The sequence below is a fragment of the Hylobates moloch genome, unplaced genomic scaffold (genome assembly GCF_009828535.3).
Source record: "Hylobates moloch isolate HMO894 unplaced genomic scaffold, HMol_V3 SCAFFOLD_18, whole genome shotgun sequence".
Taxonomy (NCBI): domain Eukaryota; kingdom Metazoa; phylum Chordata; class Mammalia; order Primates; family Hylobatidae; genus Hylobates; species Hylobates moloch.
In genome coordinates this window covers 3,125,775-3,153,631 of record NW_026652293.1, presented here as the reverse complement: position 1 = coordinate 3,153,631, position 27,857 = coordinate 3,125,775, and the positions used below count along the sequence as shown (strand labels likewise).

The 27,857-nt window shown below is 39.1% G+C and overlaps 1 protein-coding gene across 2 annotated transcripts in view; it reads right to left on the bottom strand.

Moving 5' to 3' along the window:
• The window catches only part of KCNH1 (potassium voltage-gated channel subfamily H member 1), a 463,213-nt gene that overhangs the window by 240,146 nt on the left and 195,210 nt on the right, over window positions 1-27,857 (bottom strand). For both annotated transcript variants that reach the window (XM_032137316.2, XM_032137317.2), the window contains exon 7: window positions 6,706-7,135. In XM_032137316.2, coding sequence (XP_031993207.1) covers window positions 6,706-7,135 — 430 coding nt within the window. The remainder of the gene's footprint in view (window positions 1-6,705; window positions 7,136-27,857) is intronic.

The window sequence follows — 27,857 nt, the reverse complement described above, 5'->3', positions numbered from 1 at the left end:
AGGGTTATGAACAGGGTGGGAGTAACCAGAGTTTTCTGGAGGAGGGGAGAAAGTGAAGTGGAAGACAGAAAATAGCCTAAGGTTGTGTCCAAAATGGGGGCACCCAACTGAAATGCATAGTAGTAGGCGGAACTTTTTTAAAAAAACAGGTTATAGAGAAAAAATCAAGCTGATTGCTGGCTAGAAAAGAACTCTAATGATAAATTGGAAACGAAAGGCTATTTCTCCTGTAACATTCTGAACACTGCCCCATTCCCAAAATAAATATAAACCAAAAATGAAATTAAACAGCATTCTCACGCTCCCGAGAAGGGAGTAGCGATTATTATTTTCTTTTTTTTTTTTTCTAATTACGGAAAAGAAAAAGTTAACCAGGAAGAGCAAGAAACAAACACTGTTATTAACAACAACAAAATCATGACATCTGAACGTTAAATTTTCAAATTTTTCCAAAAAGTTGTTATATATCATTATCTCATTTAGTTTTCACTTCGGCCAAGTGAGATTGTCAGGAGAGCCTCTTACCTCTAATCCACAAAAATAGAGGATACAGCCCAAAGCACAGAGCAGATCTAAGATTTGAATCAAAGTCTCTCAACTAGAAATATAAGGACAAAGCTCCAACAAGCTCTTCCTGCTGTGGAGGACTAATGTTTCCAAGTATCAATTGACGGAATAGGACTATGGGGAGAAGAAGGAAAGTTGTGGCTGACAATACTGGTCATCCCCCCATATCAGTTCTCCTTGCATACATTACTGTATTTCTACTCAGGCACATGACCACTCAGAATAAATACTATATTTCTATATTTCCCAGTTTCCCTTCCTAGTGTGGCTAGGTTACCAAGTTCCAGCCAATGTGATGTGAACAAAAGTGATAGACAACATCCTAGTCTTCTTCTCAAAAGTAAGGAGTATGACCAGCTTTCCCCTTCCTTTTCTTTCTGCCTTCTGGAATACGAACACATGGCTGGAAAAAAAAGCCATATGGGATCCCCATATGAAAGTCATGTGTTGAATATAGCAGAGAAACCTGGGTCTCTGATGACTGCAGAGTAGCCAGACCAACGCTAAACTTTTAGAAAATTTTGTTGATGCCACTTTGGGTCTCTGTCCAACAGCAGAACCCATATCCTACTTTTTAAAAAGTGTGGCCAACAGCACTGAAGACGCCTTCCAAAATGTTGGGGTCTTCTCAATTGCTCTAATTCAGACTAAGAAGTCAGTAAACATTTACTAAGAGCCCACTATGTGTTGAAAGTCTCCTAAGAATATCTTTACAGCCTCCTGGCAGTTGTGACCCACATCGTTTTAGAAAAATCAGTATGTTGGTACAGAATGCAAAAAGGGATACTTAGTGAAGGTGAAAGGGAAAGAAACAAGAAATCTTTAAATAAGGTCATGAAGGAGGCAGGGGAAAAGCCCATATTTGAATGCAAGTGACAATCCAAGCTAAAGTGAGGCCACAAAGGATACTGCTGGGCTGCAAGTGGGTAAGGTAATGGGGTCAAGTGTTCAGCAGTGAATGTAAGTACTGTCTCTTCCTCCCAGGCAAGAAGGCAATAGAAAGAAACACTAGGGTGGGCCCAGTTGCTGTGTGGGAGTTTCCAGGCCTGAGGGAGAGGTTACCTAAAGCATTAATCGGGATGGTATCTGGCCCAGCAGAAGAACTAGAAGGAGAGAGGAGAACTGGACCAAGGAAACGCTCACAAGAGTCCCTTTAGCTGACACTCAGCTAGTGTTTTAAGGACCTAAAGTGGGAGGAGGACCGGGAAGAAAGAAATGAATTCAAAGAGACAGGTGTTGTGCAGTGCTGAGGTAGGAGACCAAATATTAGGCTTGGGGGTGGAGAGTGTCTGGAGTAGGAGTACATTGTCTAGACCCCCTACCATTAGCAGAGAGAAAGGAAACAGATGTGGCTGACTTATAATGACAGGATGACAGCAGTGACATTATGAGAAGAGAATCAGAAAAATGCAAAGCCCATATTTAGAAAATGGAAACTGTCTCTTTGCCATCAAATTATCCCCAGAGAGCTCCCCTAAACAGGGTCAGGTCCCTAACCGGAGACTTCCCAGATAAAAGGACTCTTCCCCTGACAATTTTTTTTCCTTTGAGGGATTCCTCAAAAGCCAGGGAAAGGCTCAGCCACAGTGAAGACACCGTCTCTAGGCCTTTGTTGCTGGTTGCTAGGCTGACAGGGTCTGTCTCTGTCCTTCCTATCCACCTCCACCACCCAGACTGTCAACTCCTTAAGAGCACCAACTACGGAGTTAGTCACCAAATCCTCAGCACTTAGCCTGGCATCTGTCAGGGCACGGGGGACACTCGGTATGTGCCTGTTGAATGGGGGACATCCTCTCCTAGATGTCACACAGAGGGCTGGCATGGCCTTGTGCTTCTCCTGGCATTACCAATGCATAGGAGAGATTATATGGGAGAAAATGAGTCCACACACCACACCTTACAGTCAGCCCCCGCCAGAGACTACCACAGATCCACACAGGGAAGGCAGGGAAACCAGGGCAGAAGCTGGCCTGCCCCTGATCCAGGCCAAGACCCCAGAACGGAAATTAGACATAAAACCAGGCACCTGGAGACATTGTAGATCAATCCGCAGCTAATCATAAAAACTCATTTTAATCAACTGTTTTCACCCCTTCTTAAAGAAATTTCTTAACAGAGCTGAAAAAAGGTATGCTAGCTTGAAAATATTTAGTTTTCCTGCTGCATGTCATCCTCTGGGGATTTAGCCAAGTTGTAATGAGATATTCAGAGCAGACAGGGGAGGTCATAGAAAGCTCGGATAATCTATATTATGGCTAATACACTGCAACAGGATAGCCAAGAAACACTATTACTAAGGTATATAAAATTCAATGCAAAGAGGAAAAAATCATAACATACCCAGCACTCCAAAAACCCACTGGCTTTTTGTCTCTTTTTACCCCTTAAGGAGTGCTAGGCCTGACTACCAGAGTGACCTGGTAGTCAGGGAGGGAGACAACACCGAGCCTTCGGTATAAGTGCAGGCTGTGGTCAATGCTCCCCATTACTATTGATCCTAAATCTGATGTCAGTCTAATCCCATGAGCCGTACAGGAAGAAGGTCAGTGTATACATGTGTATACACAGGGAAATAAAGGTAAAAGAGAACCCTGTAAATCTAGTAAGACATCAGCAGTTGTCCTGAACAAACATTGTTTGGAGCATAAGTTTACAGGGATAATTACCAACGCATTACACCAAGTGCAGTAACTTTCTTGTTAGCACAATTTGGCAGATGGGTGTCACACGGAAAGTGGAACAGCTGAAACTGTGACAGGTTGCTGAAAAATGGCTGGTTTCCTAAGCACCCAGTCCCCTGAGTCTGTGCCATAATCTTGTTCTTAAAACGACTACAACAACAAAGACGCAAAGAAAAAGTTTCCACTGCAGAAACTGCCGGCTTGCTGAAGTTTATGAAGTGAATTTTCAGTGGCTAAGTGTGGAGAGACTGTTGGAGTCTGTGTTGTTAGACCATGCTACCACAGGAGAGAGATCTGGATCTGAATCCTATCTCTCCTGTCTACCAGTCCCAGGTTCTTGGGAAAGTGAGTTAATTTCTGTGAGCCTCTATTTCCTTATAAAATGGAGATAATAATCTCTAACATATACCGTTGTCATGAGCAGAAAAAATGGTGTGTAGAGTATTTGGCACAGTGTCTGGCAAATAATAAGTGCTCAAGGAAATGGTGTTAAGTAGACTCGCTTAACTAAACATTGCCCTTGGCCACATAATGCAGAGGTGACTACCCATGTATTTTACATTTTTAAAAAAAGAAACGGGCTGGGCGCAGTGGCTCACGCATGTAATCCCAGCACTTTTGGAGGCCGAGGCAGGTAGATCACCTGAGGTCAGGAGTTCGAGACTAGCCTGGCCAACATGGTGAAACCCCATCTCTACTAAAAATACAAAAATTAGCCGGGTGTCATGGTGCGTGCCTATAAGACCAGCTACTTGGGAGGCTAAGGCAGGAGAATCGCTTGAACCCAAGAGGCAGAGGTTGCAGTGAGCCTATCATACCACTGCACTGCAGCTTGGGCAACAGAGTGAGACTCTGTCTCAAAAAGAGAGAGAGAGAAGAGAGAAAGAAAGAGACAGAGAAAGAAAGGGAGAGAGAGAAAGAAAGAGAGAGAGAGAGAAAGAAAGAGAGAGAAAGAGAGAGAAAGAAAGAGAGAGAGAAAGAAAGAAAAAGAGAAACACAGAGAGAGAGAAAGAAAGAGACAGAGAAAGAAAGGGAGAGAGAGAAAGAAAGAGAGAGAGAGAGAAAGAAAGAAACAGAGAAACACAGAGAGAGAGAGAAAGAAAGAAAAGAAAGAAAGAAAGAAAAAAGAAAGAAAGGGAGAGACAGAGACACAGAGAGAGAGAGAGAGATAGACAGAGAGAGAGAGAGAGAGATCACCTGACTCTCAGGAGGTGGGAAGAGAAAAGAGGCGGTAAATAATTGAGGTTTTCCCTGGAGACTATACCCAAGAAATTGTGCTTTCCATAGATGACTCATTTTGGGGAAAACAAAACAAAAAAAACCCAACTGCTTATCCTTATTATATGCCACCATAACTATTTTCTTTTCTCCCCAAGGTAAGAAGTTGCAGGGAAATCTCATATTTGAAAGCCTTTTGCGAGTTCATAAAATGGGACCCATTTTCTAAATGACCACTCTTAGCAAATTTTCTGTAATGGATATAATGAGGTATTTTGATGGACAAAGTGGCTCATCTCCCCCTCCCTCTAAGAGAAGGAAATCAAATCATGTCCTAAGCACAGTGCATCTGGTTGTTTATTGGGTGCCCCAAGGCTCACAAAAATGCTGTAAGTAAGCACTGCCTAGGAAATACGTGCAGTTAAGGCTGAAACAGTTCTAGAAGAGAAAAGATCTTAAATCCTTTTCTGTGACATGAGAAAGCACCTCAAATTCTAATTAAGATGAAGCAATTAGCCACCCACAGATCCTTAACACTGCTTCCCATGGCCAGGCAATTATCTCTATTAAAACCCATTTTAAAGTAAGGAACAAACCCAAAGCTCCATAGGCACACACTTCCCACAAATCAATTACCCCCTTAGACACATTCCTTAAATACTCTCAGGAAAACTCTGCCTGCAGAGGGGGCTTTTATGAAAGGACTTCATCAGACATGATGAGGCTGTTGCAAAAAAGGAGGTACCAAGCAGCAAATGTGACAATTTGAGGTAACAAAATCCACTCACAAAGCGGGATGCTGAATCTCTGGTCAGTTGGACAAAGCAAGGCAAGCTGAAGCCTCAGGTTTCCCTGGTCAGTATAACAATTTGTCAACTCCATCCTAAAGGAGTACATCAAGCGAAACAGTTTCTACCTACTGAAACAAGAACCCAAGAGTCTTCGTGTTTGCTCAGACCTGTCTAAACTGAAGTTTCACCAGAGGACCGTCTTCTCGCATCTCAATTTGTCATTGAAGTGCCCACAGGGTGCACTTGGCAGTTTCACGATGAGTCCAATCCACTCAAACTTGTTTGCTTTTTCCATCCCAGTTAGGTCCCTTCCTACATAAGACTCCCTTTAATGAAGGGAATTCATTGTTGTCTACAGCCAAAAAAAGTTGCTTCTACACTCAGCAATAGAACAGCTATACAACAGTCAGTGGGTAAATCAATCAAATCTAAATATCTTCCTCAAGAACTAAGGTTGTTTTTCAGTCCAATAAAGTTACTCCAATAACCTATTACTTCTCAACTGAACAAGAGCCTTTCTTCCCTCTGTGTCTGTGGTTTTGTTTTTGAGTTGGAAAATTTCCCATCAAGCAAGACATCAAAAATGTTAATCTAGACCAGCACCATCCAAATGATCAAATTTAAATTTTTCCTAGGAGCTACTTTTCAAAGGAAAATGAAACAGATTAAATTAATTCTAAGAGAATATTTTACTTAACCGATACATCAGAAATATTACCATTTCAATATATAATCAATATAAAATATAAATAATGAGATGTTTTGCATTCATTTTTCAAACATTCTTTTTTTCATACTATATTAGACTATGCCAATCTAGAGCTATGTTCAAATTGACATGTAGCATGATGGCTATAGTTAATAATACTGTAATGCCTACAGGAAATTTGCTGAGAGAGCAGATTTCAAGTGCTTTCACCAAAAAAAAGGTAATGATGTAAAGGAATGGATATGTTAATTTGCTTTGCTGTCATAAGCATTTCACTATATCAAAACATCTCATTGCATACTTTAAATATATACAATTTTTATTAAAAAGAAAAAAATTGACACGAAAAGACTTCCATAATTCACTGTTTTATGAATAGTTTACCAAAGTGCACATGCAGTAAGGTCTCATTTTAAGTTTATAAAAATCTATATGTATTCAGATATGCAAAGAAAATAGTCTGTAAGGGAAGACACCAACAGTATTAGTAGTTATCTCTGAAAGGCAGAATTATGGATAGTCTTTACTTTCTACTTTGCACTCTTTTGTATTTTCTACATTTTTTTGCAGTAAGCATATACTGCTTTAATTATCAGGGTAACTGTAAGCCTAGTCTTAAAAAAAATCTCTTCTTTGTTTTAAGTTATTATTCTCCTGATCCTGCTGGCACCGTAGCCATTGCCCTATTTCCAGCTAACAGAAGAGATGGCCACGCCCACCCCAGCACTGTCATACTTACAGCCAATCATCATGATGGCCACTGCAAAGATCTTCTCAATGTCTGTGGATGGGGCGATGTTCCCAAAGCCCACACTGGTGAGGCTGGTCATTGTGAAATACAACGAGGAGATGTAGACAGAATTCTTGCTGGGACCACCTTCCCACTTCCCTGAGCCAGACCCATTAAACTGGTAAGGGGTGCCAATGTCCATCGCTAGTTGGTACAGCCAGCTGTTGTTGCGGATTGTCTTGGTGTCCTCATCAAAGATCTCATAGTCCCCAATGCTGTACCAGATGCAGGCCATCCAGTGTGCAGCCAGCCCAAACACACACACCAGCAGGACCAGCACAGCAGCTCCATATTCAATGTAGTGGTCCAGCTTACGGGCCACTCGCCCAAGACGGAGCAGCCGGACAACTTTTAGAGAGCTGAACAGGCTGCTGATGCCCTGAGAGAAGAGGAACACAGCGTCAGGGCCAAAGAACCAAAGATACTACTCTCGTCCCCTCCGCCCCACTTGGGCCATTATTTTAAGCGTAGTGTATTTCCATGAGATGCAATATTATGCAACCCTTAAAAAAAGTAAAATTAGAATTTTATTCCAAGATGTATGGAATGGAAATTCCCATTAGCATTTTCTCCTTCCATTAAAAAGCAAATAGGCAAGCAGACAAAACAAATAGAATTAGAATTATATTGTACATAAGTAAACAAATACCTGTGGGCATCTTTCCATATCATTACTTACTTGAAAAAATTTTAAGGGTTGCATAATATTTCATCTCATGGAAATGAGATATTGCATAATATGAAAAATTTTAAGGGTTGCATAACATTTGTTTCATATTGCATAACATTTCATCCAAATTATATTGTGCATAAGTATGCAAACATATATGTGCTGAAAATGGTTGGGAAATACACCAAAATATTAATAGAGGTTATTGCTGCATTAGCAAGTTATGAAATTACAGGCAATTTTATATTTTGTATATATTTTTGTTATATTTACTTCATTTCTATATTACTTTTATAATTAAAAAATAAGTTTATAAATTTAAAAACAAATATAGTTTTTAAAAAGCTAAAAATAAATTAAGAAATAGCTGAGAAGAATAAAGAAATGAGATTCTGGTTCCTCAGAAACATTACAAATTCTTAGAAGGCCGTATCACTTCTGTCAGGCCAGGGATTATACAATCAGACACCACCTACTTAAATACAATCAATCAAGGAACCTAAAAGCTAGAGGGAAGCTTCTGATTTCACCTGATCAAGCCTCTTCCCTTCTGGCTGGCAACCACTGATCACACCAGGCCAGGTCTGTTCTCCAAATAGTAGTTATCTAGGGAACAGCATTGTGGTAGTGAAAAAAAACACTTGAGTACAAACCTAGAAAATGGGGTCTGAGACAAACATAAACCACTAACTTGCTGTGAATTTGGATAATTCAGTTACCTCTTGGTTCCCTTCTCTAGACAATGGGAGGTGGATTGGGGATCTCTAAGTCTTCTCCATACACTAACATACTCTTATCACCAAAGATAGCTGAAACACACTGCAGAAGCCGTATCATTTAAAACCCCAAACCTAAGGTGTTCTAAGGTGATTCCAAGATGTATGCAAGGGAAGTTTCCGTTCGCTTTTTTCTACTTCCATTACAAAGCAAATAAACAAGCAAACAAAACAGACATTTCTTTGGATCAAGACTTTGTCCTTCCTTATATAGCAAAAATCCAAGAAAGGATGATGTCCTTCACCAAGTAGATTGAATTACTTTTCGTTATTTTAAACACTAACAGTTTCAATGTCACTGCTATTCTCTCTTGTCCACTGTCCCTTTAATAACAACACTCCAAGGATCAAGTTATGTCACAGACAGAAGGAAAATGTACACATGCTTTTTGATGAACCTATGCAAGAGATCCACCAAGGCTTTTCCTCTTCCTGGAGACACAGTTAAACTATATTTTGCAGCTTCTTCCATCGGGATGGTTCCTGGGGCCTATTTCTTGCCAACAGAATGTGAGGTGAAATATGTCACTTCCAGGCCACAGCAGTTAATAATAAGTGTGCTTTCTCTACATGCTTCTCCTCCCCTAGCACATCTTCCAGGTGAGTCTAGCATGACTGTGAGGCCACGCATTGAAGGTGGACCCACAGCATGAAAAGAGCCTGGGTCCCGGAAGGACTATGTGGAACACCCCTTTCCCCAAAATCAATTTGAATTGTATTGTGATGTGAATGAGAAAGAAACCTCTGAATAAGCCACTGCAACTTTGGGGAACATCTGTTACAGCAGCTAGTATTTGCCTTCCCTAACAAATACAGAGCCCCTCTGTCATGTGAACACATAAACCATACGTAGCATAGCCTTGTCAATATAGACCATACATCGGGTTGCCACACAAATTACTTTTGTTGAGGTGAGGATGGAAGAGGTGAGATTTATTGCCCTTTAAAAAAAAAACTGATGGGGCCAGGTGCGGTGGCTCATGCCTGTAATCCCAGCACTTTGGGAGGTCGAGGAGGGCAGATCACGAGGTCAGGAGATCAAGACCATCCTGGCTAACACGGTGAAACCCTGTCTCCACTACAAATACAAAAAACTTAGCCAGGCGTGGTGGTAGGCGCCTGTGGTCCCAGCTACTCGGGAGGCTGAAGCAGGAGAATGGCGTGAACCTGGGAGGCAGAGCTTGCACAGTGAGCTGAGATCGTGCCACTGCACTCCAGCCTGGGCAACAGAGCGAGACTCTGTCTCAAAAAAAAAAAAAAAAAAACTGACAAGTTTGTAGCCATAAAACGTTCAACAGAAATGATAATTTCTTGTCCAACATACACCAGCAAATGGCAAGATGCAAGAATAAGAATAGATTTTTGTAGGCCAAGGGACTACATCTCCAGGGTCGGTCTCATCCAAACCGTTTTTAACAAACCTTACTCTTGGCATGCCCAATATTCCTCCCCTGAGTCTTTTTCCCTACCTGTGTTTTTCTCAAAAACCTGCTATGTAAAAAGGGCTGAGAAAATCCCTTATACTAAGGTACAAAAGACTAATGAGGGTAAATGGATATCCTCTCTTCATAGGCATTTACATTCTAAAAGAGGAGAAAACCTTGGGAAACCAACTTCCAACAGTGGAATTAAAAGTACCCATAGCCTGCATGGAGGAGATATTTTGGGAGGCAAAGGAGTGTTTTTGATGACTCAGAAATCAAACACCACATAAGCAGCCACCTACTCTCCACCTCCTCATAAGGAGGTCCCTGAAATCATCATTCAAACAGTTATACTCTGAAGCAGAACTTATTGCCCAGGGCAAAACTGCCTTGTCATTTTTTCCTTACTTGTATTCAGTTCAAAGCAACATTTATGTAGAACCTAGTATGTACTCTTTGTGCTAATGCTATAGAGAAGAGATTAAAATGACAGTGTCTTTTTCTTCTTGTTCACTATTGTACTCCAACACCTGGAATATGGAAGATGCTCAATAGGGAGAAAAGGAGGAAGAATCAAAAGCATAATAATAGTGAGAGATACAAGACATGATAACTGAAAATATATTTCTACCTAATAATTGCAGAATTGGAGAGCTAAGAGGGAGCATAGAAATCACCTAGGCCAATTCCTCTGAGTTCAGCAATGTCTTCTAGACCACCTTTAAGAAATGGTCATCCAGCCTCTCCTAGACCACTCCCACTCCTACTACCTCTGACCAGCAGACTTCTGTGGCAGTCATTTATAGAGATAAACTGCCATTGGGGGTCCCATCATCTTTCTTATCTCCCTCTTACTTCGTCCTTTCTCCATCCTTCCTCAGTGGCCACCACAATCCATGCAATTACTACCCAAAAGCTATGCTATCCTCTAGCCCTACACTCAAAGTGTTGCAAGCATCCCACATGGTGGAGGCACAACTGCACGACTGTGCCTGCTCAGACTGGTCCTTCGGTCCAGAATGCTCAGCATTCCTGTTTTGCATACTAGTGATTCTTCAGGCTTGTCACCAACTCCAACCAAGCACCAACTCCTCCATGTGTCCTTAAGTATTCTATATCCATTATCACTTGAACACATTGCCTTGCATTAATTTCCTGTACCTATTTCCCCAACTACATCAGGAACTATACCTTTCTGAAGGTAGAAGCCACTTGTTATTCATTTTAGAAGCCCCATATATTCAACATGTATTGTGTTGAACAATGTCCCCACAAAAATCCATGTCCTTCCTAGAACCTCAGAATGTGACCTCATTTGGAAATAGGATCATTGCAGGTATAGTTAGTTAAGATGAGGTCATACTGGAATAGGGTAGATCTTTAATCCAGTATTACTGGTGTTCTCATAAGAAGAGAAGAGATGGATACAGATGGAAAATAGTATGTAACAGATGCAGATACAGGGACTGGAGTGATGCAGATACAGATTAGAGGGATGTATCTTCAAGTTAAGGAATGCCAAAAATTGCCAGCATCACTAGAGGCTAAGAGAAAGGCATGCAATAGATTCTCTCCATGGCCTTGCCAACACCTTGATTTTAGACTTCTAGCCTCCAGAACTGTGAGAGAATAAATTTCTGTTGTATTAAGCCACCTAGTTTGTAGTAACATGCTACATCAGCCCTAGGGAATGAATACACCTACGCAAGGTCTAGAGCACAGTGCCTTTGCAGAAAGGGTCTTGAATATTTTCTAAACTAAATTGAAGTTTGAATTATTATAAAATTCTTTCTTATTATAAAGAGCCTCTGAAACTATAAAAAACAAGCATTTTTTCATTGTGTTATTTATCTATGTGTACACTGATACTCTATTACACGGTTGTTGTGTAAGTTCTCTTTTAATGCATTAGCAGCTGGAATTCTAGTTGTTTAATGCATTTTTAAGCTATTAATTTGAGATTTTTTTCCTTACTTGCCTGAGTTCAGTAGATGAGATAAATAAAAAAGAATACTCCAAACATTTTTATTTTATTTTAGTACACTAAAAACATGAGACTTCCTGCATCAGAAAACATACCTCATCCCTTGGCTGTCAGAGCTTCTGCACACTGTGGAACCAGGGACTGGCCTACCTGGCACATATCGCCACCAGCAATGCTATTTCCATGACCAGTGGAGCCACTGTACAAGATGTGCACTTCCAGGGTTGAGAACCAGCCTGTCAGACAGCCCCAACCCACAGAAAAGCCACATCACTGCCTCCACTAACAACTGTAGTCTAGGCCACTGAGGCACTCACAGATACCATTGACGTTGATTATAGCCAAAAAACAAACAAACAAAAAAAAATTTGGAGACTACACTCCTGCACTCACCCAGATTAAAGCCAAAGTACCCTACCCAACTGATGCTATAGGACATACTTACAGAAAAGAGTCCTTCCCTACAAAAGCCACTCCATAAAACTGGAAGAGGTAACAATTCTACCAGATGGACAGATATCAATGTAGGAACAAAGGAAACATGAAAAAGCAAGAATGCATGACACCTCTAAAGGAACACAATAATTCTCCAGTAACAGACCCAAAAGTAAAGGAAATCTATAAAATGTCTAAAAAGGAATTCAAAATAATGCTCTTAAAGAAACTCAGTGAGGATTGACTGGGATTAACACGGCAGATAGGAGGCAGGACTAGCTTGCAGCTCCCACTTGGATGGACAGAGCAGCATGTGGAGACTCATGCTGTGAACTTTTGCTCCAAGAACTACTGCAGGAATATACCAGGAAAGCCAAGAGAATCCACAGACCCTTTGAAGGAACTTGATCACTGCTACAGGCTCCTTGATATGCCAAAAACCTGTGAGTCGGCTTGCTTTCTCAGTAGGGAGGCTCATGGCCTCAGGCAGGTTCTTAGCCCTGGTCACCTGCTGCCTGGAAACAGACTCAGTGCTGTTGCGGGGGACATGGTGAGAGTGAGACCAGACTTTAGGACAGAGGGCTGCGTGGGAGCAGGGTGAAGCCTGTGACTGCCAGCTTTCCCCTACTTCCCTGGTGACCTGTATGATTCAGCATGGGCAGCCATCATCCCCCCCTGGGAATATAACTCCACTGGACTGGGAACCACACTCCCAACTCCCACAGCAACTGCAGCAAGCCCCACACAAGGAAAGACTGAACTCAGACATGCCTATCCCTGCCCCAAGCTGGTGGTCTTTCTCTACCAGCCCTGGTAACCAAAGGTCATAATCTCTGGGGAGCCCTATTGCACTGCCCACCACCTGAGAAACCTGAATGCTTAACCAGGTTTACCTAGTGCAAGTTTCTATCCTCCCTAAAGGACCACAGCTGATGCACTCTTGAAAGTGCCATCTCCTGGCTGGAGGCCAACCAACACAAAAACAGCACACTCAACAAAAACACAACCTCACACCTGTAATCCCAACACTTTGGGAGGCCGAGGTGGGCGGATCACCTGAGGTCAGGAGTTTGAGACCAGCCAGGCCAACATGGTGAAACCCCATCTCTACTAAAAATACAAAATATTAGCCAGTCATGGTGGCAGGTGCCTGTAATGCTGGCTACTCCGGAGGCTGAGGCAGGAGAATCGCTTGAACCCAGGAGATGGAGGTTGCAGTGAGCCAAGATTGCACCATTGCCCTCCAGCCTGGACAACAAGAGCAAAACTCCACCTAAACACACACACACACACACACACACACACACACACACACACACAAAACCAAGGACCCTCAGAGTCCACTTCACTCCCCTGCTACCTCCACTGGAGCAGGCACTGGTATCCATGGCTACAAGACCTGAAGATGGATCACATCACAGGACTCTTTGCCGACACTCCCCAATATGATCCAGAGCCCTGTAGCTCCACTGGGTGGCCAGACCCAGAAGAGCAAAAACAATCCCTGCAGTTTGGCTCTCAGGAAGCTCCATTCCTAGGGGAAGGGGGAGAACAATATATCAAGGGAGCACCCTGTGGGACAAAAGAATCTGAACAATAGACCTTGAATCCCAGAACTTCCCTCTGACATAGTAAACCCAAATGAGAAGGAACCAGAAAAACAATTCTGGTAATATGACAAAACAAGCTTCTTTAACACCCCCAAAAGATCATACTAGCTCACTAGCAATGGATCCAAACCAAGACAAAACCTCTGAATTGCCAGAAAAAGAATTCAGGAGGTTGATTATTAAGCTAATCAAGAAGGCACCAGAGAAAGGTGAAGTCCAACTTAAAGAAATCAAAAACATGATACAGGATATGAAAGGAGAATTCTTCAGTGAAATAGATAGCATAAATTAAAAAACAATCACAACTTCTGGAAATGAAAGACACACTTAGAGAAATGCAAAATGCACTGGAAAGTCTCAGGACAGAATTGAACAAGCAGGAGAAAGAACTTCAGAGCTTGAAGACAAGGCTTTCAAATTAACCCAATCCAACAAAAACAAAGAAAAAAGAATTTTTAAAAATGAACAAAGCCTCCAAGAAATTTGGGTCTATGTTAAACATCCAAACCTAAGAATAATTGGTATTCCTGGGGAAGAAGATAAATCTAGAAGTTTGGAAAACATATTTGAGGGAATAATGGAGAAAAACTTCCCCAGCCTTGCTAGAGATCTAGACATCCAAATAAAAGAAGCTCAAAGAACACCAAGAGGAGTCACTGGAAAAAGGTCATCGCCTAGGCACACAGTCATCTAAAGCCAAGACAAAGGAAAGAATCTTAAGACCTGTGAGGCAAAAGCATCAGGTAACCTATAAAGGAAAATCTATCAGATTAACAGCAGATTTCTCAGCAGAAACTCTACAAGCTAGATGAAGTAGGGTCCTATTTTTAGCCTCCTTAAACAAAACAATTATCAGCCCAAAATTTTGTATCCAGCAAAACTAAACTTCATAAATGAAGGAAAGATGCAATCTTTTCCAGACAAACAAATGCTGAGAGAATTCACCACTACCAAGCCATCACTACAAGAACTGCTACAAGGAGCTCTAAATCTTGAAACAAATCCTTGAAATACACCAAAATAGGACCTCCTTAAAGCATAAATCTCACAGGACCTATATAACAACAACACAATGAAAAAAAGATATTCAGGCAACAAATACATGATGAATAGAATAATACCTCAAATATCAATACTAACATTGAATGTAAATGGCCTAAAGGCTCCACTTAAAAGATATGGAATGGCAGAATGGATAAGAATTCACCAACCAAGTTTCTGATGTCTTCAGGAGACTCACCTAACACATAGGGACTCACATAAACTTAAGATAAAGGGGTGGAAAAAGATATTCTACGCAAATGGACAACAAGAGTGAGCAGGAGTGGCTATTCTTATATCAGACAAAACAAACTTTAAAGAAACAGCAGCTAAAAAAAGACAAAAGGGGTACTATATAATGATAAAGGCCTTGTCCAACAGGAAAATATGACAATTCTAAATAAATACGCACCTAAAACTGCAGCTCCCAAATTTATAAAACAATTACTACTAGACCTAAGAAATGAGATAGATGGCAACACAATAATAGTGGGGGACTTTAATACTCCACTGACAACACTAGATAGGTCATCAAGACAGAAAGTCAGCAAAGAAACAAACTTAAACTATATGCTACCACAAATAAACTTAACAGATATTTACAGAATATTCTACTCAACAACTGCAGAATACACATTCAGCACATGGAACATCATCACATGGAACATTCTCCAAGATAGACCGTATGATAGGCCACAAAACAGGCCTCAGTAAAATTAAGAAAATCTAAATTACATAAAGTGCTCTCTCAAACTACAGTGGAATAAAATTGGAAATGGACTCCAAAAGGAAGCCTCAAAACAATCCAAATACATGGAAATTAAATAACCCACCCCAGAATGATCATTGGGTCAACAATGAAATCCAGAAGGAAGTTTAAAAATTCTTTGAACTGAACAACAATAGTGAAACAACCTCTGGGATACAGCAAAAGCAGTGTTAAGAGGAAAGTTCATAGCCTTAAGTGTCTACATCAAAAAGTCTGAAAGAGCAAAAATAGACACCTTACAGAACTGCACAAACAAGAACAATCCAAACCCAAACCCAGCAGAAGAAAAGAAATAACAAAGATAGAGCAGAACTAAATGAAACAAAAGAAAAAAGATGAAACGAAAAGATGGTTCTTTGAAAAGATAGATAAAATTGATAGACTATTAGCTAGATTAACCAAAAAAGAAAAGATCCAAATAAGCTCAATTACAAACAAAAAGGGAGATACTACAACTAATACCACAGAAATACAAAAGATTATTCAAGGCTACAATGAAAACCTTTATGCGCATAAACTAGAAAACCTACAGGAGATGAATAAATTCCTGGAAATATACAACCCTCCTAGATTTAACCAGGAAGATACAGAATCTCTGAACAGAGCAATAACAAGTAGTGAGATTGAAATAATTAAAAAATTTCTAACAAGAAAAAGTCAAGGGCCAGATGGATTCACAGTTGAATTCTATCAGATATTCAGAGAAGAACTGGTATCAATCTACTGACACCATTCCAAAAGATAGAGAAAGAGGGAATCCTCCGTAAATCATTCTGTGAAGCCAGTATAACCCTACTACCAAAATCAGGGAAGGACATGACCAAAAAAAGAAAACTACAGGCCAATATCCCTGACGAACATAGATTTAAAAATCCTTAACAAAATACTAGCAAACTGAATCCAACAGCATATTAAAAAGATAAACCACCATGATCAAGTGGGTTTCATACCAGGGATGCAGGGATGGTTTAACATATACAAGTCAATAAATGTGATACACCACATAAACAGAATTAAAAACAAAAGTCACATGATCATCTCAATAGACACAGAAAAAGCATCTGACAAAATTCAGCATCCCATTATGATTAAAACTCTCAGCAAAATCTGCATAGAAGGAACACACCTTAAGGTAATAAAAGCCATCTATGACAAACCCACAGCCGTCATCACACAGAACAGGGAAAAGTTGAAAGCATTCACCCACGAGAACTGGAACAAGACAAGGATGCCCACTTTCACAACTTCTATGCAACATAGTACTGGAAGTCCTAGCCACAGCAATCAGAGAAGAGAGAAATCAAGGGCATCCAAATCAATACAGAGGGACTCAAACTGTCACTGTTTGCTGATGATATAATTGTATACCTAGAAAACCCTAAAGACTCATCCAAAAAGCTCCTAGAACTGATAAAAGAATTCAGCAAAGTTTCCAGATGCAAAATTAATGTACACAAATCAGTAGCTCTTTTATTCACCAACAGCAACCAAGCTGAGAATTAAATCAAGAACTGAATCCTTTTCACAATAGCTGCAAAAAAATAAGTAAAATACATAGGAATATACCTAACCAAGGAGGTGAAAGACCTCTACAAGGAAAACTACAAAACACTGCTGAAAGAAATCATAGACCACACAAACAAATGGAAACACATCCCATGCTCATGGATGGGTAGAATCAATATCATGAAAATGACCATGCTGTCAAAAACAATCTACAAATTCAATGCAATTCCCATCAAAATACCACCATCATTCTTTACAGAACTAGAAAAAAAATCCTAAAATTCTTATGGAATCAAAAGAGAGCCCACATAGCCAAAGCAAGACTAAGCAAAAAGAACAATTCTGGAGACATCAGATTAATTACCTAACTGCAAACTATATTATAAGGCCATAGTCACCAAAACAGCATGGTACTGGTATAAAAATAAGCACATAGACCAATGGAATAGAATAAGGAACCCAGAAATAAACCCAAATACTTACAGCCAACTGATTTTTGACAAAGCAAACAAAAAATAAAGTGGGGAAAAGACACCGATTCAACAAATGGTGCTGGGATAACTGGCAAGCCACATGTAGAAGAATAAAACTGAATCCTCATCTCTCACCTTATACAAAAATCAACACAAGATGGATCAAAGACTTAAATCTAAGACCCAAAACCATAAAAAGTCTAGAAGATAACATTGGAAAAAACCCTTCTAGACATTGACTTAGGCAAAGACTTCATCACCAAGAACCAAAAAGCAAATGCAATAAAAACAAAGATAAATAGGTGAGACTTAATTAAACTAAAAAGCTTCTGCACAGCAAAAGAAATAAGCAGCAGAGTTAACAGACAACCCACAGAGTGGGAGAAAATCTTCACAATCTATGCATCTGACAGGGAACTAATATCCAGAATCTACAAAGAACTCAAATCAGCAAGAAAAAACAAACAATCCCATCAAAAAGTGGGCTAAGGACATGAATAGACAATTCTCAAAAGAAAATAAACAAATGGCCAACAAGCATATGGAAAAATGCTAAACATTACTAATTATCAGGGAAACCACAATGTATACTTCACTCCTACAAGAATGGCCATAATCAAAAAGTCAATAATAATAGATATTGGCAGGGATACAGTGAAAAGGGAACACTTTTACACTGTTGGTGAGACTGTAAACTAGTACAACCACTATGGAAAACAGTGTGGAGATTCCTTAAAGAACTAAAAAGAGATCTACCATTTGATCCAGCAATCCCACTACTAGGTATCTACCCAGAGGAAAAGAAGTCATTATACAAAAAAGATACTTGCACACACATGTTTATCGCAGCACAATTTGCAATTGCAAAAATATGGAACCAGCCCAAATGTGCGTCAATCAACAAGTGGATAATGAAAATGTGGTGAATATATATACCATGGAATACTACTCAGCTATAAAAAAGAATAAAATACTGGCATTCACAGCAACCTGGATGGAATTGGAGACTGTTATTCCAAATGAAGTAACTCAAGAATGGAAAAACATTGTATGTTCTCACTCATATGTGGGAGCTAAGCTATGAGGACACAAAGGCATAAGAATGATACATTGGACTTTGGGGACTCGGGAGAAAGGGTGAGGGTGGTAAGGGATAAAAGACTATACATTCGGTACACTGCTCTGGTGATGGATGCACCAAAATCTCAGAAATCACCACTAAAGAACTTCGTGTAACCAAACAACAACTGTTCCCCAGAAACCTAATAAAATTAAATTTAAAAATAAAAATAAACTCAGTGAGATATAAAAGAATACAGATATACAATTCAGCAAAAATCAGAAAAACAACTCATGACTTAAATGAGAAATTCAACAAAGAGATAGATATCATACAAGAGAACCAAACAGAAATCTTGGAGGTGAAGTCAGTGAATGAAAAAAAAAAAAAAAAAAAAAAAAAAACTGGGGGGGGAAAAAAAAAAAAAAAAAAAAAAAAAAAAAAAAAAAAACATCCAGGGTGTCAACAACAGACTAGTTCAAGGAGAAGAAACAATTTCTGAACTTGAGACAAGCCTCCTGAAGTAACCCAGAGGACAAAGTAATAAAAAATAATGAAGAAAGTCTATGGGACACCATTAAGTTAATAAATTTTTACACTATGTAAATTCAAGAAGGTGAAAAGACAGTAAAAGGAACAGAAAACCCACTTAATGAAATAATAGCTGGAAACTTCCCACATCTTGGGAGAGATATGGACATCCACCCACATCCAGGAAGTTTGAAGGTCCCCAAATAGATTCAACCCACTAAGGGTTATCTATGAGGCACATTATAGTCAAACTGTTAGAAGTCAAAGATAGAATTCTAAAAACAGCAAGAGAAAAAGCTTCAAGTCATATATGAGGGAATTGCTATTTCTTATGAGAAATGCTTAAGAGAGTCCAATATCTAGAAATGAAAGGATGATAACTACCACCATAAAAACATATGAAAGTATAAACCTCACTGGCTGAGCAGATATACAAATGAGAATGAAAAAGAAATTAAACCTTGTCACTACAGAAAACCACCAAACCAAAAAAATAAACACTAAAAGAGGAAACAAAGAATATCCAAATCACCAGAAAACAACAAACAAAATTCAGGAGTAAGTACTAACCTATCAATAATAATCTTTAATGTAAATATATTATATTCCCCAATTAAAAGATATACATTAGATGAATGAATAAAAAACCAAGACCCAACTACATGCTACCTGAAAGAAACTCACTTCACCTGTAAAAACACACAGACTGAAAAAGAAGGAATGGAAAAAAAATTCCATGCAAACAGAAACCAAAACCAAGCAGGAGTAGCACACTTATGTCAGATAAAATAAACTTTAAGCCAAAAACTGTAAAAAGAGACCAAGAAGTTCATTATATAATGATCAAAGAATCAATTTAGCAAGATAATATAATAATTGTAAATATATATGCACCCAATACTGGAGCTCTCAGATATATAAAGCAAATATTATTAGATCTAAAGGAAAAGATAGACCCCAATAAAATACTAGTTGGTGACTTCAATATCCCACTCTCAGCATTAAATAAATCATTTAGACAGAAAATCAGCAAAGAAACATCAGATTTAAACTGTACTACAGACCAAACAGACGTCATAGACATTTACCCACATTTAATCCAACAGCTGCAGAATACATATTTCTCTTATCAGCAAAAGGAACATTGTCCAGGATAGATTGTATGTTAGGCCACAAAATAAGTCATGAGAAGTTTTTAAAAAATTAAATCATATAAAGTATCTTTTCATACCACAACTGAATAAAACTAGAAATCAATAAAAAGAGCAACTTTGGAAACTATACAAATACACAGAAATTAAACAACGTGCCCCTAAATGACCAATGGATCAATAAAGAAATTAAGAAGGAAATTTAAAATTTTCTTAAATGAAAATAGAAACACAACATACCAAAAACAATGGGATATGGCAAAGGCAATACTAAGCAGGAAGTTTATAGCAATAAACAGCTACATCAAAAAAGCAGAAATACATCAAATAAGCAGCCTCACGATGCACTTCAAGGAACTGGAAAAGCAAGAACAAACCAAACAAAATTAGTACAAGGAAAGAAGCAACGAGAATCAGGACAAAAATAAATGAAATAGAGACTAAAAACATACAAAAAATCAATGAAAAGAAAAGTTGGTTTTTTCAAAAGATAAACAAAATCAACAAAACCATTAGCTAAACCAACTAGGAAAAAAAGAAATAAAACCCAAGTAAATAAAATCAGAAATGAATAAAGGAGACATTACAATGGATAACACAGAAATAGAAAGGATCATTAGAGACTATTATAAACAGGAACCATCATACTATCTGACTTCAAAATTTACTACAACGCTATAGTAACCAAAACAGCATAGTACTGGCATTAAAACAGACACATAGACCAATGGATAGAATAAAGAACCCACAAATAAACCCATGTATTTACACCCAATTTATTTTCAAAAAAGATCCCAAGGACATACATTGGGGAAAGGACAGTCTCTTCAATAAATGATGTTGGGGAAACTGGATATCCATATACAGAAGGATGAAATTAGACTCCTATCTCTCACCATATGCAAAAATCAACTCGAAATGGATTAAAGACTTACATATAAGACTAGAAATTATGAAACTACTGTAAGAAAACATAGGGAAAATGCTTCAGTACATTAGTCTGGGAAAAGATTTTATGGGTAACACCTCAAAAGTACAGGTAGCAAAAGCCAGAATAGACAAATGAAATTATATAAAACTGCAAGCCTTCTGTAAAGCAAAGGAAACAATCCACAGAGTGAAAAGACAACCTAAAGAATGGATTTGTAAACTCTCCATCCAACAAGGATGAATATCCTTAAGTAATATCTAGAATATACAAGGAACTCAACAGCAAAATATTTAAAATAATCTGACTAAGAATTGGCAGATGGGCTGGGCGTGGTGGCTCACGCCTGTAATCCCAGCACTTTGGGAGGCCAAGGCGGGCAGATCATGAAGTCAGGAGTTCCAGACCAGTCTGGCCAATATGGTACCAAAAATACAAAAATTAGCCGGGCGTGGTGGCTTGCGCCTGTAGTCCCAGCTACTTGGGAAGCTGAGGCAGAAGAATCGCTTGAACCCAGGAGGCGGAGGTTGCAGTGAGCCGAGAGTGTGCCACTGCACTCCAGCCTGGGTGACAGAGCAAGACTCCATCTCAAAAAAAAAAAAAAAATTGGCAGATGATCTGAAAAGTATATGAAAAAATGCTCAACATCATTAATCATTAGGGAAATGCAAGTCAAAACCGCAATGAGATACCATCTCGTTCCAGTTAGAATGGCTACTATCAAAAAGATAAAAAATAACAATTGCTAGTGAGGATGAGATGAAAAAGGAACTCTTGTACACTATTGGTGTACAAGATAATGTAAATTGGTTATAAATAATATATTTTGCTTGTATATATACAAGCAATATAAGTTGGTTCAGTCACTATAGACAACAGTAAGGAAGTTCTTTAGAAAACTAAAAATAGAACCATCATATGATCCAGCAATTCCAATGCTGGGTTATGCCCAAAAGAAAGGGAATCAGTATGTCAAAGAGATAGCTGCACTCATGTTTACTATAGCACTGTTCACAATAACTAAGATACGGAATTTACCTTAGTGTCATCAACAGATAAATGGGCAAAGAAAATGTCACACACACATACACACACACACACACACACACACACACAGGAATAGTATTCAGCCATAAAAAAAAATAAAATAAAATCCTGTCATTTGCAGGATGACAAATGGATGAGCCTGGAACATATCATGTTAAATAAAATGAACCAGGCAAGAAAAGATAAATATTACATGTTCACACTCATATACGGAAGGTAAAAAGGTTTTCTCACAGAGGTAGAGAGCAAAAATAATGGTTACTAGAGACTGAGTAGGGGAGAGGGAATAGGGAGAGTTCAGTTACTGGATACAAAATTACAACTTGAGAGGAGCAATAAATTCTAGTATCCTATAGCACTGCAGGGTGGCTACAATTAATAAGTTGTTATATGTTTTTAAATAGCTAAAAGAGTTCCTAGCACAAAGAAGTGATAAATGTTTGAGGTGATGGATATGCTAAATACACTGATTTGACCAGTACACATTATATTACATGTATTGAAAATCACACTGTACCCCATAAAAATGAACTGTTATGTGCCAATTAAAAATGTTAAAAGAAAACCTACCTCACATTTCAAATAATTCCCTAGAGTTCTTTAACACAAACTTGCAATTATGAACAATCAAGAATTTCAAGTTGGATCAACATGGATGAAGAGACAGTGAGAACCTATTTTAACGAGCTTTATCCCTGAAGGCCAACATCTATGACCGGAGAGAATGCATTGGTAAATCTCAGTAACCTCTGTTATAGTTATACTCATGCAATTCAATTGAAATGGACATTTAGCAATTATTAGATTCATCTGTGTGCAAGCTAGCACATTTTAGCCATTCACTTGGCCTAAATAAAGCATTCCCTTAAACTGGGCTTTACATTGCCTTCTCATCTAACCAGGTTAACCAATTCTCTGCTCGATTTTATTTTTTCTGCCATAGACAGGGAAATAACAGTCACAGACTGATGACAATGTGTTGCTGAAAAGAACCACTCAGTCTTTCAGGTTGATAGATAGTTCTGACAGGCTTCCAGGTCTGTAAGGAGACACAGTCGCATCCATAGCAAATTCTGCAGGTAACCTTTTTTTAAAGTTTCCTGATTGCTTTCAACCCCATATTACTCATCACTACTCTTTCCCTGCATCCTCCTCCAGCTAAAGACCTCCTTTTCAATGCTTCCCTCTGAGACCTCTGGAACCCATCTTCATGTGTAGAGAAATTCCCAGCCTCAGCATCTTCATAGGTTGTTCTCACTACCTTCTTGATTTAGTTGAAACCTGGCTTTCCCCCAGCACCCTGCTTTTTCCCTCTTCTCCCTTACATCATGGAGTTAATAGTAGAGAGTTTTCAAGCTCCACACTTGCATCTTCCAAAGAAGTGCTATTTGGCACTCAAAAACCAAAATTCTCCTCTCCCTTAACATTCATGCCATTGAGCAATACCACATCCTCATTACTGCTATCTAATTATGAATGGGTAACATCTGTTTAATGCTTACAAATATGCCAGAAATTAGACTTAGTATTTTCATTAATTATCTTGCATACTAATTTCTTGGCCCCTCCCTTACAGCCCCTGAATCTTTTCTCCTGGCTCCCCAGCCAATCTCCTGCCATCAGCATGGGAAACCTTAATGTCCATGAAGAAAAATCATTCAACATTCTATCCTTTGACCTCCTCATTCCCAATGATCTTTACCTTTACTCCACATCATCACTGGAAACCACTCCAACTCTGAAATCTTACATACCAGCATTCTACATGATGAGTGCAACTTTCCATTCCTCCCACGCTTTTTCCCTTATCCCCATCCTACCTAATTTTTGGCTTCTCTTTGATATCCCTATTCCTCATTTCTTTTTATTTTTCCAGCTATCAACTCTGCAGATTCCACTTCCTTTTGTATCATACTAGACTCTGTTAATTACATCACTTTGAGTACTCTCTTCCCACCACTCTAACAACCTTGCTCCTTGCCCTCCTGCCACATTTGCCCTGCCAAACTTCCTAATATTCCTTCCTAAAACTATAATCAACACACAACGGCTCAGTTTCTCATTTCCCACTCATTTTTCCATCCATCGCAATCAGATGTTCACTCCCACTGCTTCTCAGAATCTACCTTCCCAAGGGTTACCAATGACCTTCTAATTGTTGTACCTTCAGCTCTTGACACTTGTAATGAATATCTAACATTCTGCATGGCCACACAGTGTCTCAACTGTCTTCCTGTGTTTGAGGAATCACCACCTTACAAGGTGCAGCCTGTCTCCTACCACACAAGCTGAGTATGCCAGAATACCTGCTTTTCCATGCAACTACAGTATGAGCACATGATCTAGAATAGGCCCATCAGAGGCACCCACTCCAGTAACTGAATAGTACCTAATGGAGGAACTATGCAAGACCCTTTTGGTTAGAGCATGGCATTATTGCTAGTTCCCAGAGGCAGTGGGTCATGGTTCTGGAGGTGGTATTCTGTGTCACCTGATGGTTTTATCAGCTGTGTATGTTACAGGTCCATGTCCAGTAGCAGCAGCAGTGGTATATTCCTGTTACTCATTCTACAACATGATCTGGGGCATTGTTCCTGGCCACGTAGTCTCCGAATGTTTTCCTGGTCTTTCCAAAAGCTCTGTGAGTTCCTAACATCCTTTTAATAACCTTTTCTCCTCCTTATATTAACCAGATTTGAACGCTGACTACTACAACAATTTAGAAAAGGCTATACTCCCCTGGTTCCCAAAGCACTTCTCTTTACATCTAATTAAACCTAAGTCTTTTTCTAGACCTTCTTCTCTTCTCAATATAGCCCCTTTCCCTGGGAAGCTGCATCCATTTATGTGGCTTTAACCACCATCTATTCACCAATGACCTGCAAATCTACTTTTTCAATCCAGACATTCCTCCTGACCTCAAGACCTCTATGGGAATGTCCCTGGAATGACCCTCGGGCATGTCAATGGAATGTCCATGGGTTTGGCATGTCTAACCCTCAGTCTATCTTCTATCCCCTAACTTGGAGAATGTGCTCTGGGTCTATAATTTCTCAAGTACAAAACCAGGTATCATCATCTTAGTTGGTCATGCAAGCATTTCTTCACTGAATGTCCTTCTAAGAAGGGCAATGTTAAGCATATTGGTATTCCAATAGGTAATTTTTGCTGCCATTTGTATAAAAATAGGAAATTATTTTCTTATCTATACATATATCTCTAGGAACACATGTTAAATACTAGAAATATTGATTGTCCCCAAGAAGGAAGACTTTTTTACTGTATATGTTCTTTTGAACATTGTGCCATGTGAATTTACTTATTCAGTTTTTAAAATTAAGTTATAAAAATAATTAAATAAAAGTTTAGAAATACAACACAACCCCACTTAAACTAGGCAATATCTCCCTCTGTCTTCTAGATAAAATTCCTTTAGTTTAGCAAATGAGACTCTTTGTAATTTGATCCTTGGCAGCCTCATCTCTCACTCCTTCTCTCCCAGGAACCTCTCTTTAGTCATATCAGATTATTTGTGGTTCCACAATCACACTGTGCCTTCACTCATGCTGTTTCTTCTATCTCAAACACTGTCACACTGGTTGTCTGCCTGGAAAACTCCCACCCATCCTCAAATACATTTCTCAATATCCCAGTGGGAAGATGAGTCACAATATCTTTATTATTAAAAAATTATCACTGTATAAAGTATGCAAGTAGTTTATCTTTTAAAATAAACATTAGTGTGGATTTGACCTTATCTCCAGAATAGTATCACTCTCTGACTTGAATTCTAATTGGCTTTCTTGACTGTAGAGAAAGGAGTACGAATATGGCAGTATCTTAGAAACTGTGAATCAGATATCAGTCATAGGAATATAACTTTCCATGTGTGTCTTTATGGATGAAAAATTGAGAACTGCTGTTCTAAGACTCAACACAAACAGTTGCCTCTCTGTGAAGCCCCCGATCCCCATAGGCAGAGCCGGACATGCCCTCCTCTAGGCTCCCATGAATGGTCCTTCATTCATTCTTTCAACAAATACTTCCTGCCCACCTAACACAAGCCACACATAATTTCAAGCACTAATAAACCAGTGACAAACAAGACCAAAATCCTTGACCTTCTGGAACTTTCATTTGACTGCGGGGGGAGACAGAGAATAAACAGCATAAATAAGAAAAGTAATGTTTTGTTATATGGCAATAAGATGAAAAATTAGGCAAGAAATGAAAATATAGGGTGCCAAAAAGAGGGATGATGGTCATTGTTAAATAGGGTTGTGAAGGAAATCTCTTCACTGAGATGTTAGCATTTCAGGCCCAACAGAGGGGACAGTGGAAGCCACAAAAGAATCCAAGTGAAACATGTTCCAGACAGAAGGATCAGCAAGTGCAAGATGTCCTGAGGCAGGATTGGCATTTGTCACACTGTCTTTATATTAGGCTGACAGGTTTTGAGATCAGGAAGCACATCTTTGGTGAGAATAATCAATATTTATTGAGTGGTTTCTGACTGCCCAGCACAGAAGGCATTTTACATGCATTAACTCACTTAATCATCATGACCTTTTGAGGTAAGGATATTATATACCCAACTTACTGTTGAAGAAACAGATACACAGTATCATTTGTCCAATACAGCATAGGTAGAAGGTAGCACAGCTAGAATTTGAACCCAGATCAACTGACTCCCAAGTATATGTTCTTAACCCTTTGCCCTATAGAGTCTACCTTTAAATTCTCATCTTTAGAATTCTACCTCACATGGATGCCCAATAAATGTTTGTTGAAAGGAAACTCAAACTGTGACTTACAAGAAGTTTTGACAATGGAAAATCTAGTGGTCTGTCCACAGTGCAATCAAACTAGAACTCAGGATTAAGAAACTCACTCAAAACCGCTCAACTACATGGAAACTGAACAACCTGCTCCTGAATGACTACTGGGTACATAATGAAATGAAGGCAGAAATAAAGATGTTCTTTGAAACCAACAAGAACAAAGACACAACATACCAGAATCTCTGGGACACATTCAAAGCAGTGTGTAGAGGGAAATTTATAGCACTAAATGTCCACAAGAGAGAGCAGGAAAGATCCAAAATTGACACCCTAACATCACAATTAAAAGAACTAGAAAAGCAAGAGCAAACACATTCAAAAGCTAGCAAAAGGCTAGAAATAACTAAAATTGGAGCAGAACTGAAGGAAATAGAGACACAAAAAACCCTTCAAAAAAATTAATGAATCCAGGGGCTGGTTTTTTTAAAAGATCAACAAAATTGATAGGCTGCTAGCAAGACTAATAAAGAAGAAAAGAGAGAAGTATCAAATAGATGCAATAAAAAATGAAAAAGGGGATATCACCACTGATCTCACAGAAATACAATCTACCATCAGAGAACACTACAAACACTTCTACGCAAATGAACTAGAAAATCTAGAAGAAATGGATAAATTCCTTGACAAATACACCCTCCCAAGACTAAACCAGGAAGAAGTTGAATCTCTGAATAGACCAATAACAGGCTCTGAAATTGTGGCAATAATCAATAGCTTACCAACCAAAAAGAGTCCAGGACCTGATGGATTCACAGCTGAATTCTACCAGAGGTACAAGGAGGAACTGGTACCATTCCTTCTGAAACTATTCCAATCGATAGAAAAAGAGGGAATCCTCCCTAACACATTTTATGA